This window comes from Salmo salar, chromosome ssa03 (genome assembly GCF_905237065.1).
Source record: "Salmo salar chromosome ssa03, Ssal_v3.1, whole genome shotgun sequence".
NCBI lineage: Eukaryota > Metazoa > Chordata > Actinopteri > Salmoniformes > Salmonidae > Salmo > Salmo salar.
In genome coordinates, this window is record NC_059444.1 from 14,382,797 (window position 1) to 14,397,963 (window position 15,167).

The 15,167-nt window shown below is 43.7% G+C and overlaps 2 protein-coding genes across 3 annotated transcripts; one reads left to right on the top strand and one right to left on the bottom strand.

Moving 5' to 3' along the window:
* Positions 1 to 1,272: 1,272 nt before the first annotated feature.
* Positions 1,273 to 4,554, bottom strand: LOC106598761 (5-methylcytosine rRNA methyltransferase NSUN4-like). The gene is made up of 3 exons (XM_014189774.2): positions 4,431 to 4,554; positions 2,279 to 2,368; positions 1,273 to 1,547 (listed from the first exon to the last, which is right to left on the bottom strand). Exons 1-3 carry the CDS (start codon positions 4,552 to 4,554, stop codon positions 1,273 to 1,275), a joined length of 489 nt encoding a protein of 162 aa, XP_014045249.1.
* Positions 4,555 to 11,501: 6,947 nt separating this feature from the next.
* Positions 11,502 to 13,622, top strand: LOC106598937 (cytochrome b-c1 complex subunit 6, mitochondrial). 2 transcript variants are annotated; one of them, XM_014189966.2, is made up of 4 exons: positions 11,502 to 11,775; positions 12,715 to 12,774; positions 12,923 to 13,105; positions 13,239 to 13,622. In XM_014189966.2, exons 1-4 carry the CDS (start codon positions 11,728 to 11,730, stop codon positions 13,269 to 13,271), a joined length of 324 nt encoding a protein of 107 aa, XP_014045441.1. In that variant the 5' UTR covers positions 11,502 to 11,727; the 3' UTR covers positions 13,272 to 13,622. The 2 variants fall into 2 exon arrangements, with proteins under 2 accessions (XP_014045441.1, XP_014045442.1); XM_014189967.2 differs by having other exon boundaries at positions 11,540 to 11,775; positions 12,923 to 13,084.
* Positions 13,623 to 15,167: the final 1,545 nt, after the last annotated feature.

Below are 15,167 nucleotides of genomic sequence, written 5' to 3' on the forward strand. Positions count from 1 at the left end.
AGACGTGGAGGAGGCCGTAGGAGGGCAACAACCCAGCAGCAGGACCGCTACCTCAGCCTTTGTGCAAGGAGGAGCAGGAGAAGCACTGCCAGAGCCCTGCAAAATGACCTCCAGCAGGCCACAAATGTGTATGTTTCTGCTCAAACGGTCAGAAACAGACTCCATGAGGGTGGTATGAGGGCCCGACGTCCACAGGTGGGGGTTGTGCTTACAGCCCAACACCGTGCAGGACGTTTGGCATTTGCCAGAGAACACCAAGATTGGCAAATTCGCCACTGGTGCCCTGTGCTCTTCACAGATGAATGCAGGTTCACACTGAGCACGTGACAGACGTGACAGAGTCTGGAGACGCTGTGGAGAACGTTCTGCTGCCTGCAACATCCTCCAGCATGACCGGTTTGGCGGTGGGTCGGTCATGGTGTGGGGTGGCATTTCTTTGGGGGGCCGCACAGCCCTCCATGTGCTCGCCAGAGGTAGCCTGACTGCCATTAGGTACCGAGATGAGATCCTCAGACCCCTTGTGAGACCATATGCTGGTGCGGTTGGCCCTGGGTTCCTCCTAATGCAAGACAATGCTAGACCTCATGTGGCTGGAGTGTGTCAGCAGTTCCTGCAAGAGGAAGGCATTGATGCTATGGACTGGCCCGCCCGTTCCCCAGACCTGAATCCAATTGAGCACATCTGGGACATCATGTCTCGCTCCATCCACCAACGCCACGTTGCACCACAGATTGTCCAGGAGTTGGCAGATGCTTTAGTCCAGGTCTGGGAGGAGATCCCTCAGGAGACCATCCGCCACCTCATCAGGAGCATGCCCAGGCGTTGTAGGGAGGTCATACAGGCACGTGGAGGCAACACACACTACTGAGCCTCATTTTGACTTGTTTTAAGGACATTACATCAAAGTTGGATCAGCCTGTAGTGTGGTTTTCCACTTTAATTTTGAGTGTGACTCCAAATCCAGACCTCCATGGGTTGATAAATTGGATTTCCATTGATTATTTTTGTGTTATTTTGTTGTCAGCACATTCAACTATGTAAAGAAAAAAGTATTTAATAAGATTATTTCTTTCATTCAGATCTAGGATGTGTTGTTTAAGTGTTCCCTTTATTTTTTTGAGCAGTATATAATCTTTTAATCAATGTTTTTACGTTGTGGTGATTCACATGAACACATGAATACGAAAAGTCAATGAGACATGTCTGGTTAAATCATGTCGCTCCCGAATGGATCAATAAGGTTGTACTGAAGTGAATCCATGTCCATCAGTTCTAGTTCAACCTCTGCAGCTTGCACATGTAGATGGGCCCAAAGTTAGTGGTGAGGTGGGGCAGGACCAGCTGTCCCAGGTGGAGGTCTGGGGCCAATTGGAAGGTGTCCTTAAATAGGCGTGTGAGGAGTCGAAGGTCGGCTACCTGCAGGCTGATGCCATGTTCCTCCCGGGCCAGGTGCATGGCCTGCTCCACCATGCACTGGTTCTGCAGCTGGGACAGGGAGCAGGTGGAGTAGACGACCTCTACCCCTGGACGAACTGCCTTGATACCAGGTGGAAGAGGATCAGGGAGAGAGATATGTGATCAAGTATTATCAGATATCATAGGATCAAAATAGGATTGCTGAGATACAAAACGACCATACATTTTAGCACACTCTTACCCAGAGTGACTTACAGTTAGACCATACATACTGTAGATAACATTAAAAGATAGACTCTTCAGAAAGTATTCACATATTGTTGTTACAAATTGGGATGAAAATTGATTTGTCAAAAAACATTTTTACATAATATAAAAATACTAATGTCAAAGTGAAAGAAAAATTCTATTTTTTTTTAAAGATTTATGAAAAATAAAACACAAATATATCTTGATTAGATAAGTATTCAATCCCCAGACAATACATGTTAGAATCACCTTTGGCAGCGATTACAGCTGTGAGTCTTTCTGGGTAAGCCTCTAAGAGAATTGCATGACTGGGTTGTACAATATTTGCCCATTACCCTTTTTTAAGTTCTTCAAGCTCTGTTAATTTGATTGTTGATCATTGCTAGACAGCCATTTTCACGTCTTGGCATAGATTTTCAAGACGATTTAAATCAAAATTCAGACTGTAACACAACAAAATGTGGAAAAGTCAAGGGGTGTGAATACTTTCTGAAGGCACTGTACATAAATACAATCATAAACATATTTAGAAATTAGGAAAAATCCCAGAAGATATTGCAAATTTAATTTCTTTTAAAGATAACATCATAACAACAGATAACTCCTAACACTTACAGGAGGAGTTCTGTCTGCAGCAGAGGCAGCCTCCCCTTCGTCCTGGCCCTCTTGAAGATGTTGTTCTCCACCAGCTTCACCTGGAATGCTTTTCCTACAGTCTTGAAGGAGTTACCACATATGCTGAGCACTTGTTGGCTGCTTTTCATTCACTCTGCGGTCCAACTCATCCCAAACCATCTCAATTGGGTTGAATACGGGGGATTATGGAGGCCAGGTCATCTGATGCAGCACTCCATCACTCTCCTTCTTGGTCAAAAAGCAGCTTACACAGCTTGGAGGTGTGTTGGGTCATTGTCCTGTTGAAAAAAACAAATGATAGTCCCACTAAGCGCAAATCTGATGGGATGGCGTATCGCTGCAGAATGCTGTGGTAGCCATGATGGATGGTTAAGTGTGCCTTGAAAAAAAGTGGGTAAAACATTATGTAAACATTAAAGTGACCAGTGTTCAATGACTATGCATATAGTGCAAAGCAGTCTAAAGTGCAGGGTAGAGTACCGGGTGGTAACCGGCTAGTGACTTAGGTTCAGAGCAGGGTACTGGGCGGAGGCCGGCTAGTGGTAACAGTCTGATGGCTTGGAGATAGAAGCTGTTTCCCGTTTCTTAGTCTGTCCGAGCTTTGATGCACTTCTACTGTCTCCTCCTAGATCAATAATGGGCAACTTTGATGGGGGTGGGGCCCACAAAAAAAATGGAAGTCATCATGATGGACCACAGTGCCTTGTGGTTCTGCATACCCACAAGCCACTGCGGCAATTTGACCATGTTTACTACAAGTTTAGATAGCTGACCGCTAGACTAACTTACAAATCTACAAAAGGTGCAATTTATACATTTGGTTGTGCTTCAGCAGTCAATTAGCACAATTTTTAATATATATTATTCTAACAGTAAGTTGAGAAGCCAACTGAGTTCCACACAAAATAAAATTGTCGGCAGTTGCCCATCCCAGTTCTAGACGGTAGAGGGGTGAGGAGTCTTATGGCCATGGCTATGTTGGCTTTAGGTCCTTGATCTTCTTGTCTTTCCTGTGACACTGGGTGCTGCAGATGTCCTGGAGGGCAGGCAGTGTGCCCCTAATGAGGCCTTGTGCTGAACGCACCACCCTCTGGAGAGCCCTGTGGTTGCAGCCTGAGGTTGAAGAGGCACTGTTGCGGCTTCTCCACACTGTGTTTGAAGGGACCATTTCAGTTCGTCAGTGATGTGCACGGCGAGGAACTTGAAGCTTTTGACCCCCCGTTGATGTAAATGAGGGCGTGCTCTGTCTGCCTTCTCCTGTTGTCCACAATCAGCTCCTTCGTGTTGTTGACGTTGAGGGAGAGGCTGTTTTCCTGGCATCACTCCACCAGGCAGGGGCGCCGCCAGGGATGTTGGGCCCCATGAAAAGATATCACATTGGGCCCCACCACCACAGGCCACACCAACCCGGCGCAATTGCTGTAACTACACACCTCCAGAACCCAATCGACCCATTCAAAGCTTTAAATATCTCTACCTTTGCAGGCTTGCGACTCTCTTGTAGTTCAATATATACTGTACGATATTTACTGACAATGAGCTGTGAAAATTTAACACTGTGCAGACATGCATGCAACATTCTGCATACAGTGGAATTCACTATTTGATGCAAGACTGATACCCTCTATAAGAAATGTACTAAAGGTCATATTTTACAGTAAAATGTAATTTTAATGCTAAAATTCTTGAATGGAAAATTCTCTTAACATTAATGAATAACTTAAAATAAATATAACTGAAATATACATTAACCTCTTCAATTAAAATAAATGTACATGATCATCTATAGAATGATATAACAACCAAATAATAAAATCAGCAGCAGATTTTTGAACTAAGTATACATACAAACTAGAAAATAAGCAGCTGTAAAAATGGAAATGAAAAGGCCTGATGGTGGCGCTAGAGGAAAGGGCAAGAGGTCACCAAATCAATAGGTTTCTTCCACTTGGGGTCTTGATTGTGCACAACAAATTTTATGGCAATCTAGCCATTACTTTGAGATATATCTTGTTCTCAGTCTGTTCTCAGTCTTGTTCTCAGCCTGTGGGCATCATGTGTGTAGTGATCCAATATCCATAGCCATGCCATTTAACAGTTATCACTGGCCCTTGCTCAGCATTACTCACCAAGAGCCCAGCGCCGAGCCTTCTTGCTAGAAATATCACTGATCAAGTATTCGAAGTCCAGCTTTCTAGCTAACTGACTTTCATTGGACAGCATGGCAAGACTGCAAAGCCTGTCCTGGGACATAGTGGACCTCAAATAGTTTTTCAGTTTTATCTTACTGAAAGCTCTCTCGCCACCAGCAACAGTCACAGGCAGTGTGCAAAATATACATAAAGCAATGCACACTTCTTCAAAAATGCTTTGCAGCTGCATCTTACAAATTGCATTCAGGAGACCAAGAGGGGACAAGTTGGGGGGGAAAGTGGCAGCAAATACAGTGTTCAGGTGTCTTACTTCATGTTGAAACTCAGGTGTAAGATCTCTGATCTCTGGAATACTTCATGATCAGTGGTTGGCACACAGAAGGGACTTCATCCTCACTAATCTGCCCAACTTTCAGAACAGCAGAAAATCATTCTACAATTTTTGCAGTGGTGTGGAACCTCGTGTCCAAGTCACTTATGATGTTGTCCATAGCAGTAAAAACACTGTGTTCCAAAACCCCGTCGCTGCGCTGTCCTGTCTTGAGGTCTCATCAAGGAATCAGAGGCTCTCTGGATGTTTACTTTTTGCCAAAAGCAAGAAAAGAAAAATAAACCGTTAGTTTTATTAGCACTATGTAAATAAAATATTATATTAATGATGATAGGTTAATTATTTAATTTAGATATTTTTTTGCATAATGTTCTAATAATATTTTGGGGCCCATGTCAGTCACAGGCCCTTAGAATAGTCCTAACTCCCCCCCCCCCCATACGGCGCCACTGTCACCAGGGCCCTCACCTCCTCCCTGTAGACTGTCTCGTCATTGTTGGTAATCAGGCCTACCACTTTTGTGTAGTCAGCAAACTTGATGATTGAGTTGGGGCAATGCAATCGTGGGTGAACAGGGAGTACAGGAGGGTGCTGTTCACGCACCCTTGTGGGGCCCCCATGTTGAGGATCAGCGTGGCGGGGGTGTTGTTGCCTACCTTCACGACCTAGGGTCTGCCTGCCAGGACCCAGTTGCACAGGGAGGGGTTCAGACCCAGAGCCCTGAGCTTAGTGATGAGCTTGGAGGGCACTTAGAACCATACAGATTGGCATCAAATAATATCACAATACAGGAGATACGTAGCTACAGTAAATTGTGCTGATGAAACAGACTGAAGCCCAGATTTCATCATTTTCTTCTTGTGTCTGTAACAGAAGTGTTGCAAATCTCACCTGGAAGGATGGAATCTGGAGATGTCTTCACTGGGGGGGGGGGCACTTGATATTGGTGCTGGGGTGAGGAGGAGCCATATCTTGACTGGCACCAACAGACTTGAGTGATGAAGGGTTGTCGTGGGAAGGAAATCAAGCCGCCTGCAGTCTCTCCAAAGCTCCTTCTCCAACTGGCTGTCTGACAAAGTCTCTACATCCCTGGGAATGCAGGTCTGCGATGACGGCATGTTGAAAGATTACAAAAGATTTGGAGGCGTTGAGTACATGGAGTTATTGAAGTGTTTGTTTTATGCTCCGTAATTTATTTTTTTGGGGGAGGGGGGATTTCCACCCAGCCAATTAGGTAAGGTACATGATTTACCAATCAATGCTAAGGTTCTATGGGCTGTGTTCAGAAAGGCAGCCCATTCTGATCTTTTTTTCACCTTTTTGTTCCAATCAGATTAGTTCTGAAAAAGATATAATGTGAAAAGATCCGATGTAATTGGTCAAAAGAACAATTAGTGGAGAAAAAGATCAGAATTGGGCTGTATGTGTAAATGCAGCCTATGCAGTATGTATCTATTTTAGATCTGCATGAGTGCTGGGGGGAGAGACTAGGAACCAATTTGGAACTATTGGAATTTGGGGAAAAATATTTCTGAATGATCCACGATGCAACACAAGCCCTGAGTGCACCTTCTGCCCAGGTTATAGATGTACTATTGTAAAGTGGTTGTTCCACTGGATATCATAAGGTGAATGCACCCACCAATTTGTAAGTCGCTCTGGATAAGAGCGTCTGCTAAATGACGTAAATGTAAATGTGCGGCAAATCAACCATAACTAGGGAGTCACATTTTTATTTTTGACATTTTTTATTTCACCTTTATTTAACCAGGTAGGCTAGTTGAGAACAAGTTCTCATTTACAACTGCGACCTGGCCAAGATAAAGCACAGCAGTTCGACACATACAACAACACAGAGTTACACGTGAAATAAACAAACATACAGTCAATAACACAGTAGAAAAAAGAAAAATCTACATACAGTGAGTGCAAATGAGGTAAGATAAGGGAGGTAAGGCAATTAATAGATCATAGTGGCGAAGTAATTACAATATAGCAATTAGACACTGGAATGGTAGATGTGCAGAAGATGAATGTGCAAGTAGAGACACTGGGGTGCAAAGGAGCAAGATAAATAAATAAATACAGTATGGGGATGTGGTAGTTGGATGGGCTGTTTACAGATGGGCTATGTACAGGTGCAGTGATCTGTGAGCTGCTCTGACAGCTGGTGCTTAAAGCTAATGAGGGAGATACAGTGGGGGGGAAGTATTTGATCCCCTGCTGATTTTGTACGTTTGCCCAGTTACAAAGAAATGATCAGTCTATAATTTTAATGGTAGGTTTATTTGAACAGTGAGAGACAGAATAACAACAACAAAAAATCCAGAAAAACGCGTCAAAAATGTTATAAAATGATTTGCATTTTAATGAGGGAAATAAGTATTTGACCCCTCTGCAAAACATGACTTAGTACTTGGTGGCAAAACCCTTGTTGGCAATCACAGAGGTCAGACATTTCTTGTAATTGGCCACCAGGTTTGCACACATCTCAGGAGGGATTTTGTCCCACTCCTCTTTGCAGATATTCTCCAAGTTATTAAGGTTTCGAGGCTGACGTTTGGCAACTAGAACCTTCAGCTCCATCCACAGATTTTCTATGGGATTAAGGTCTGGAGACTGGCTAGGCTACTCCAGGCACTTAATGTGCTTCTTCTTGAGCCACTCCTTTGTTGCCTTGGACGTGTGTTTTGGGTCATTGTCATGCTGGAATACCCATCCACGACCCATTTTCAATGCCCTGGCTGAGGGAAGGAGGTTCTCACCCATGATTTGACGGTACATGGCCCCGTCCATCGTCCCTTTGATGCGGTGAAGTTGTCCTGTCCCCTTAGCAGAAAAACACCGCCAAAGCATAATGTTTCCACCTCCATGTTTGACGGTGGAGATGGTGTTCTTGGGGTCATAGGCAGCATTCCTCCTCCTCCAAACACGGCGAGTTGAGTTGATGTCAAAGAGCTCCATTTTGGTCTCATCTGATCACAACACTTTCACCAGTTGTCCTCTGAGTCATTCAGATGTTCATTGGCAAACTTCAGATGGGCATGTATATGTGCTTTCTTGAGCAGGGGGACCTTGCGGGCACTGCAGGATTTCAGTCCTTCACGGCGTAGTGTGTTACCAATTGTTTTCTTGGTGACTATGGTCCCAGCTGCCTTGAGATCATTGACAAGATCCTCCCGTGGAGTTCTGGGCTGATTCCTCACCGTTCTCATGATCCTTGCAACTCCACGAAGTGAGATCTTGCATGGAGCCCCAGGCCGAGGGATATTGACAGTTTTTTTGTGTTTCTTCCATTTGAGAATAATCGCACCAAATGTTGTCACCTTCTCACCAAGCTGCTTGGCGATGGTCTTGTAGCCCATTCCAGCCTTGTGAAGGTCTACAATCTTGTCCCTGACATCCTTGGAGAGCTCTTTGGTCTTGACCATGGTGGAGTTTCGAATCTGATTGATTGATTGCTTCTGTGGACAGGTGTCTTTTTTACAGGTAACAAGCTGCGGTTAGGAGCACTCCCTTTAAGAGTGTATTCACGGATGCCAAGGGAAGACAGGCTTCCCCCAAAAAATGAGCAAGAAAAATTTCCATAATATTTTGTAGCTTTTTTTTTTTGTCTCTGTGTTTCATCATTTTCCTTCAATTCGCAAGAGGCTGAATGTATCGCTCAGGAGAAAGAATCCAAGCGAGCAAAACAGAGCCACGCTCTACGTGTAGGTCATCCATCTGATGCTGTCTGGTCCAAACGAGTATGACATAGTTGCCGCCCGTAGAATTGAAGGCAAGGGAAGCCAGTGAGCATTTGGCCTCCCTTGGTCAAAAAAGCATAAAAAATGTGCCAATAAGCATTGCGCTAATCAGAGCGAGCTCAACTGTGAATTGTCCGGGCGCACCAAAAAAAAAAGTGTAAAGGGAAGCCAGCTTGGATTTTGGCGTCACTCCTATCAAATCCCATTGAGAGTATACGTCATTGACAAAACTTTAATTGTTGCATCTTGTTGTGTTGTTTTCCTCCGGTGGCTAGTTAGCTAAAATTGGCCCTTTCCTAAATTAGCCATGGATGGAAATAGGGATTTGGCCAATGATTATAACGGCGATTCTGATCCAACCATTAATTCATACATTGTTGTGCCCCTGGCCTGAGAGAATGGAAGTTCAATATGTAGCTAGATGTAGAAGGCTAATGTTAACTAGCAAATGTTTCCCATGAATTGAAGTTAGGCTAGTGAGCAAGCATTTTATAGCCAGGTAGCCTAGGACAATAAAAAATAAAAGCATGTACTATGTATGACAGAACCTGAAAGAGAGGAGGATGGCATTGGCATTTCTCTACAAGTAGGGTGACTCAACAAGTTTTTCTACTTGCACGAACGCACACACACACACATGCAGAATTCAGAACCATGGCCAGCCACATCATATTTAGCTTACATTGATTGTGCTAAATTGCTTTTGGTGTCTTTTAGTTGTCACTGTGTTAGACTAAGCAGAGGTGATTTGATGAAGTTTACTATATCTGCTTAATCTGACCACTTTTTTATTGATCTAGTCACTGGTGCTTCCTGCTTTAATTTTTGCTTGTGAGCAGGAATTAAGATAGAATTATGGTCAGATTTGCCAAATGGAGGGTGAGGGAGTGCTTTGTAAGTCTCTGTGTGTGGAATATAGGTGGTCCAGAGTTCTTTTCCCTCTGGTTGCACATTTAACATGCAGATAGAAATTTGGTAAAAACAGATTTAAGTTTCCCTGCATTAAAGTCCCCGACTAGGAGCGCCGCCTCTGGGTGAGTGTTTTCTTGTTTGCTTATGGCGGAATACAGCTGATTCAATGCCATCTTAGTGCCAGCCTCTGACTGTGGTGGTATGTAAACAGCTACAAAGACTCTCTTGGCAGGTAGTGTGGTCTACAGCTTATCATGAGAAACTCTACCACAGGTGAGCAATAGCTCGAGACTTCCTTAGATATCGTGCACCAGCTGTTGTTTACAAAAATACATAGACCACCGCCCCTCATATTACCAGACGCCCCTGTTCTATCCTGCCGATACATCGTATAACCAGCCAGCTGTATGTAGATGTTGTCGTCGTTCAGCCACGACTCCGTGAAGCATAAGATGTTAGTTTTTAATGTCCCGTTGGTAGTTTAATCTTTTGCGTTACTCGTCAATTTTATTGTACAAAGATTGCACGTTTGCAAGCAGAATGGAGGGAAGTGGGGGTTTATTCGATCGCCTGAGAATTCTCAGAAGGTAGCCGGACCTTCGGCCACTCTTTACGCAGATCATGGGGATCGGGGCCTGTTCCCGAGGAAGCAGCATATCTTTCGCGTCGGGCTCGTCAGAGTCTTGAAAGGAAAAAGAGGATTCTGCTAGTCCATGTTGAGTAATCGCAGTCCTGATGTCTAGACACATAGGTTGCAATATGGCTTCCCCAATGATTTTACCCACACACCGCTACTGTTTCCTCGACAACTACTCAGAACTGCTCTGCCCTTACTTCTGCAGAAGCCTTATCAACTTAAATGCCGCATGGCCGATGCAGATGTTGGAATGGCAATGCAGCCAAATAATGCAGATCCTTTAATGTTAAGTTTAAAGCCAATTTATGCTTGATCTCCAAATTGTGTGATGCAAATGCGGAGCCTCTGGCGGCATGCAGAGGTCAAATTGAGCTCCATTCCGCATCGCTGTGCGCCTCTGCAATTCTGTAGCAATGCGGAGGGATCCATAAACTGTAGCTCTATATAGCTCCGCATTGACATGATTGGCTGAGAGAAGGCGACGGCGGGAGGTCCTGTATATTAACAAACTCACTTCCTTGACAACAGCTCTGCACTGCTCCCCGAAGCGCAAGAAGTATGAATGTCATGATTTATGCAGAGGCCGTGTCACCGTAAATGCTGTACAGCCATTGCAGACGGCGGATTGACCATGTAGTGCCTTTTAGATAGTGGGCACTAGATTTGCACCGCGTTCAGCCAAGGGTGTGCAACATCCCAAATTGTCCAAAAACAGAAAATGGTGGTGGATTTTTTTTATTTATTAAGACAGTACACATTTTCACTTTTTTGGGGGTTTTCGGCGGCTCGCCATTAAAATATAGTTAAGGGAATTATGCCTTTGCAACCTGAATGGAGGATGGTTTAGGGTGGCGCATAATTAGCCCAGCGTCTTCCGGGTTTAGCCATCATTGTAAATAAGAATTTGTTCTTAACTGACTTGTCTAGTTAAATAAAGGTAAAAAATAAAAAAAATGGTTTATGTCCAAGCCGGTCCACAGGGGACACGAGTGTATTACAGAGAATGCACATAAATCCTAGAAGACAGTGCAGATCCAGGACCCATACTATCGGCAGCCTAGGCTAATTTAGAGACTAACTTGTTAACATCCTTGTTGCTAGTAAATAAGCAGTTCTCACTCTGTTGCCTCCATCACCGGGGATGATATTAAAATATGAAGGTATACAATTGTGCGTGAAAAAAAGACCCTCCTCACACAAAGTGAACGGGTGCTATTTTTTTCGTGAACTTGTTTGTGTATTTTTTGTTGTTGCTTAAACTAGTCTACACGTTATAGGTACAATTTTGCTTTCGCGCGATTCCGTCAGACACCGTGGATTTTAAATTGTTCTAAACAATATTCTCGTGTCCATGAACGCCGCCATGTTGGTGTACGACACTGTTTCCAGTCCGTCTTGCCATCGGGCAGAATATATCAGAACATTGGTTCCCCCAGCGCATCAGATGGGAGGATCCCATACCAATATTATGGAGATGGTTGGAGGGCTGCCATCTAGTGAACGAAAAGAAACATTCTTCCGGCGAACTTTCTAGCTAGCTATTTCCTGCGTGTGACCTAACACGTCCTCCATATCAAAGCTGGTGATCTAACGTTAGGTCGTGTGTCTTCTGCCGGTGTTGTCCTTTCCAATTAAAGGACTAAAATTATGGTTTTCGAAAACAAAATGATAATGAATGGGGAGCCTGATGATGAGGTATTGTACAATATCAAAACCTTCCTATTGCAATGTAGTTTTCTCTGCTAATCCTACCATTGTATCAAGTTATGCAACCCGAATGCTATTCGCTAGCTAGGTAACGTTAGCTGCATACAGTAACTTGGTAAAGGTATTACTAGCCAGGCGTGCGTCCTTGGCAGCTAGCTCTGGACATCCCTCGTTGAATTAACATGGAAGATTGAGATTGGTGTAACGTCGCAAATGGATGCCATGCATCTCTTTGAGTTACTGTATTATAACCAACATATTTATCACAAATAAGTTATTTATTTATTATTGTTTCATATGAGATGGACTGTAGATTTATATTTATTGTCATGATCACACATCCCATGGGTTGTGTTGCTGGGTCCTTTGTCATTTACACCTGTATTTTATATTTAGAAACAAACTAGTTTTAGTTAGTTACATTATCAACCTAGGTATGACAACTAGCTTTAGATCATTTGAATAAATCAAGTTGATGAGTTAGCATTATATATATATAATGCTAAGGGGTAGCTATTGAACCTATAACCTAATACTATTCTTTGCTTTTACAATAGATCAACTCAAATTCACTTCCTATAGATCTCATTCAGAAAGTTAATCCTGTAAGATGGAACCTTGTTGTGTACAACAGGAATGGCTTTTGTAGATTTTTTTTTTTATACCTTTATTTAACTAGGCAAGTCAGTTAAGAACACATTCTTATTTACGATGACGGCCTAGGAACAGTGGGCTAACTGCCTTGTTCAGGGGCAGCATGACAGATTTGTGTCTTGTCGGCTCGGGGATTCAAACTTGCAACCTTTCGGTTACTAGCCCAACGCTCTAACCACTAGGCTATGCTGCCGAATTAATAATTGAGTCATCTTTGTTAAATGTTTACATGCAAGGTGTATGTTGCACCCCACTAACGTTGTCACTGAATAGGAGGAAGAGACACCGGCAGAAGAAGAAGGAGAGGAGGAGGAGGAAGAGGAAGACATGGTGGTAAGACAGTTGAATTTACATTTACCATACTTCCTTTGAATAATATTTGAATATGAACACACACATTAAGATTCCCTGACTCTTTTTCTATTCATTGAGAGGTACTGTTTTTTGATGAGTCATCTGCAGCTGTGTTTGTCTCTCCCAGGATCCCTTAGAAACAATACGGGCAAAGTGTGAGGCGTCAGAGCACTGCACCCACACAAGGGAGAGGCTGGAGGCCTGCACGGCCCGAGTGGGCTCAAGATCACACACTGAGGAGGAATGCACAGAGGAACTCTTCGACTTCCTACATGCACGGGACCACTGTGTACGTGTTTTTAGGCACCCTGTGAGCACACACACTACTGCATGCAGGAAAATGTCAAGCTGACATGTGATCAATGTATTTTTTGGGGGGTAGTAATCTATAAATGACTATACATTATCATATTGAACTAATTATTTCTCCTTTTTTCTCACAGGTAGCGCACAAGCTCTTCCACAACGTCAAATGAACATCTCCATTCTCTGTCAATTCCAGTAGTTTATTGCATCTGTGGAATCTGTTTTAAATACTACAGATGTGCAGTGTCAGGGAAGGCTTGAGACCAGAGCCTGTGTTCTACCCATGATTGTTAATCAATTAGATCTTGTTAATAGTTTTTTTCTGGACAAAATATAGTTCTGTATACACCAGCAACCTGAGCCATTACACATATGTACATTTTAGACTGTATATGGCCAACCTGCTGCTTGTATTGGTGATAGATGCAAACTTCTCAGATCTTTGTAGCCAGTGAATGAAGACTGGCCAGGTGACTAACCCCTCAGGAGTTATACTGCATTAAAATTCCAAACACTGCAAACCTTGTGTCCCCTCTACTTCTTCAAACCATAAGTTTATACATGAATGTGTTGGTCCAGAGAAGAGGAGTGTGGTTTCCCTACGTCGCCATCTATGGGCCAGAGTGACGACTAGTGTCAGAACTAGTTGGGAAAACTCTACAAGCAATTACTTCCTGTGGTGAAGACTGACCACAGTCTGGGAGTGTGGCATCCTCCATAAAGTATTTGCTGGAAGTTTTCACATTTGAGTCTGTTAGTTTCGAACACCTCTGGTTCTTGTAAGCACTGGCTTGCAGAGGTTGCATGATACTGGAAACCTGGCTAATGATTCAGTCAGTGCTTGGTTTGACTACACTTTTTATTTCACCTTTATTTAACCAGGTAGGCAAGTTGAGAACAAGTTCTCATTTACAACTGCGACCTGGCCAAGATAAAGCAAAGCTGTTCGACACATACAACACAGAGTTACACATGGAGTAAACAAACAGTCAATAATACAGTAGAAATAGTCTATATTCAGTGTGTGCAAATGAGGTAGGTTAAGGGAGGTAAGGCAATAAATAGGCCATGGTGGCAAAGTAATTACAATATAGCAATGAAACACTGGAATGGTAGATGTGCAGAAGATGAATGTGCAAGTAGAGATACTGGGGTGCAAAGGAGCAAGATAAATCCAATCTGGGGATGAGGTAGTTGGATGGGCTATTTACAGATGGGCTGTGTACAGGTGCAGTGATCTGTGAGCTGCTCTGACAGCTGGTGCTTAAAGCTAGTGAGGGAGATTTGAGTCTCCAGCTTTGAGTCTCCAGTCTCCAGCAGTGATTTTTGCAGTTCGTTCCAGTCATTGGCAGCAGAGAACTGGAAGGAAATGCAGCCAAAGGAAGAATTGGCTTTTGGGGGTGACCAGTGAGATATACCTGCTGGAGCGCGTGCTACGGGTGGGTGCTGCTGTGGTGAACAGTGAGCTGAGATAAGGCGGGGCTTTACCTAGCAGAGACTTGTAGATGACCTGGAGCCAGTGGGTTTGGCGACGAGTATGAAGCGAGGGCCAGCCAACGAGAGCGTACAGGTCGCAGTGGTGGGTAGTATATGGGGCTTTGGTGACAAAACAGATGGTACTGTGATAGACTGCATCCAATTTGTTGAGTAGAGTGTTGGAGGCTATTTCGTAAATGACATCGCCGAAGTCGAGGATCGGTAGGATGGTCAGTTTTACAAGGGTATGTTTGGCAGCATGAGTGAAAGATGCTTTGTTGCAAAATAGGAAGCAGATTCTAGATTTAATTTGACATTGGAGATGCTTAATGTGAGTCTGGAAGGAGAGTTTACAGTCTAACCAGACACCTAGGTATTTGGAGTTGTCCACATATTCTAAGTCAGAACCGTCCAGTGTAGTGATGCTGGACGGGCGGGCAGGTGTGGGCAGTGATCAGTTGAAGAGCATGCATTTAGTTTTACTTGCATTTAAGAGCAGTTGGAGGCCACGGAAGGAGAGTTGTATGGCATTGAAGCTCATCTGGAGGTTAGTTAACAGTGTCCAAAGAAGGGCCAGAGGTATACAGAAT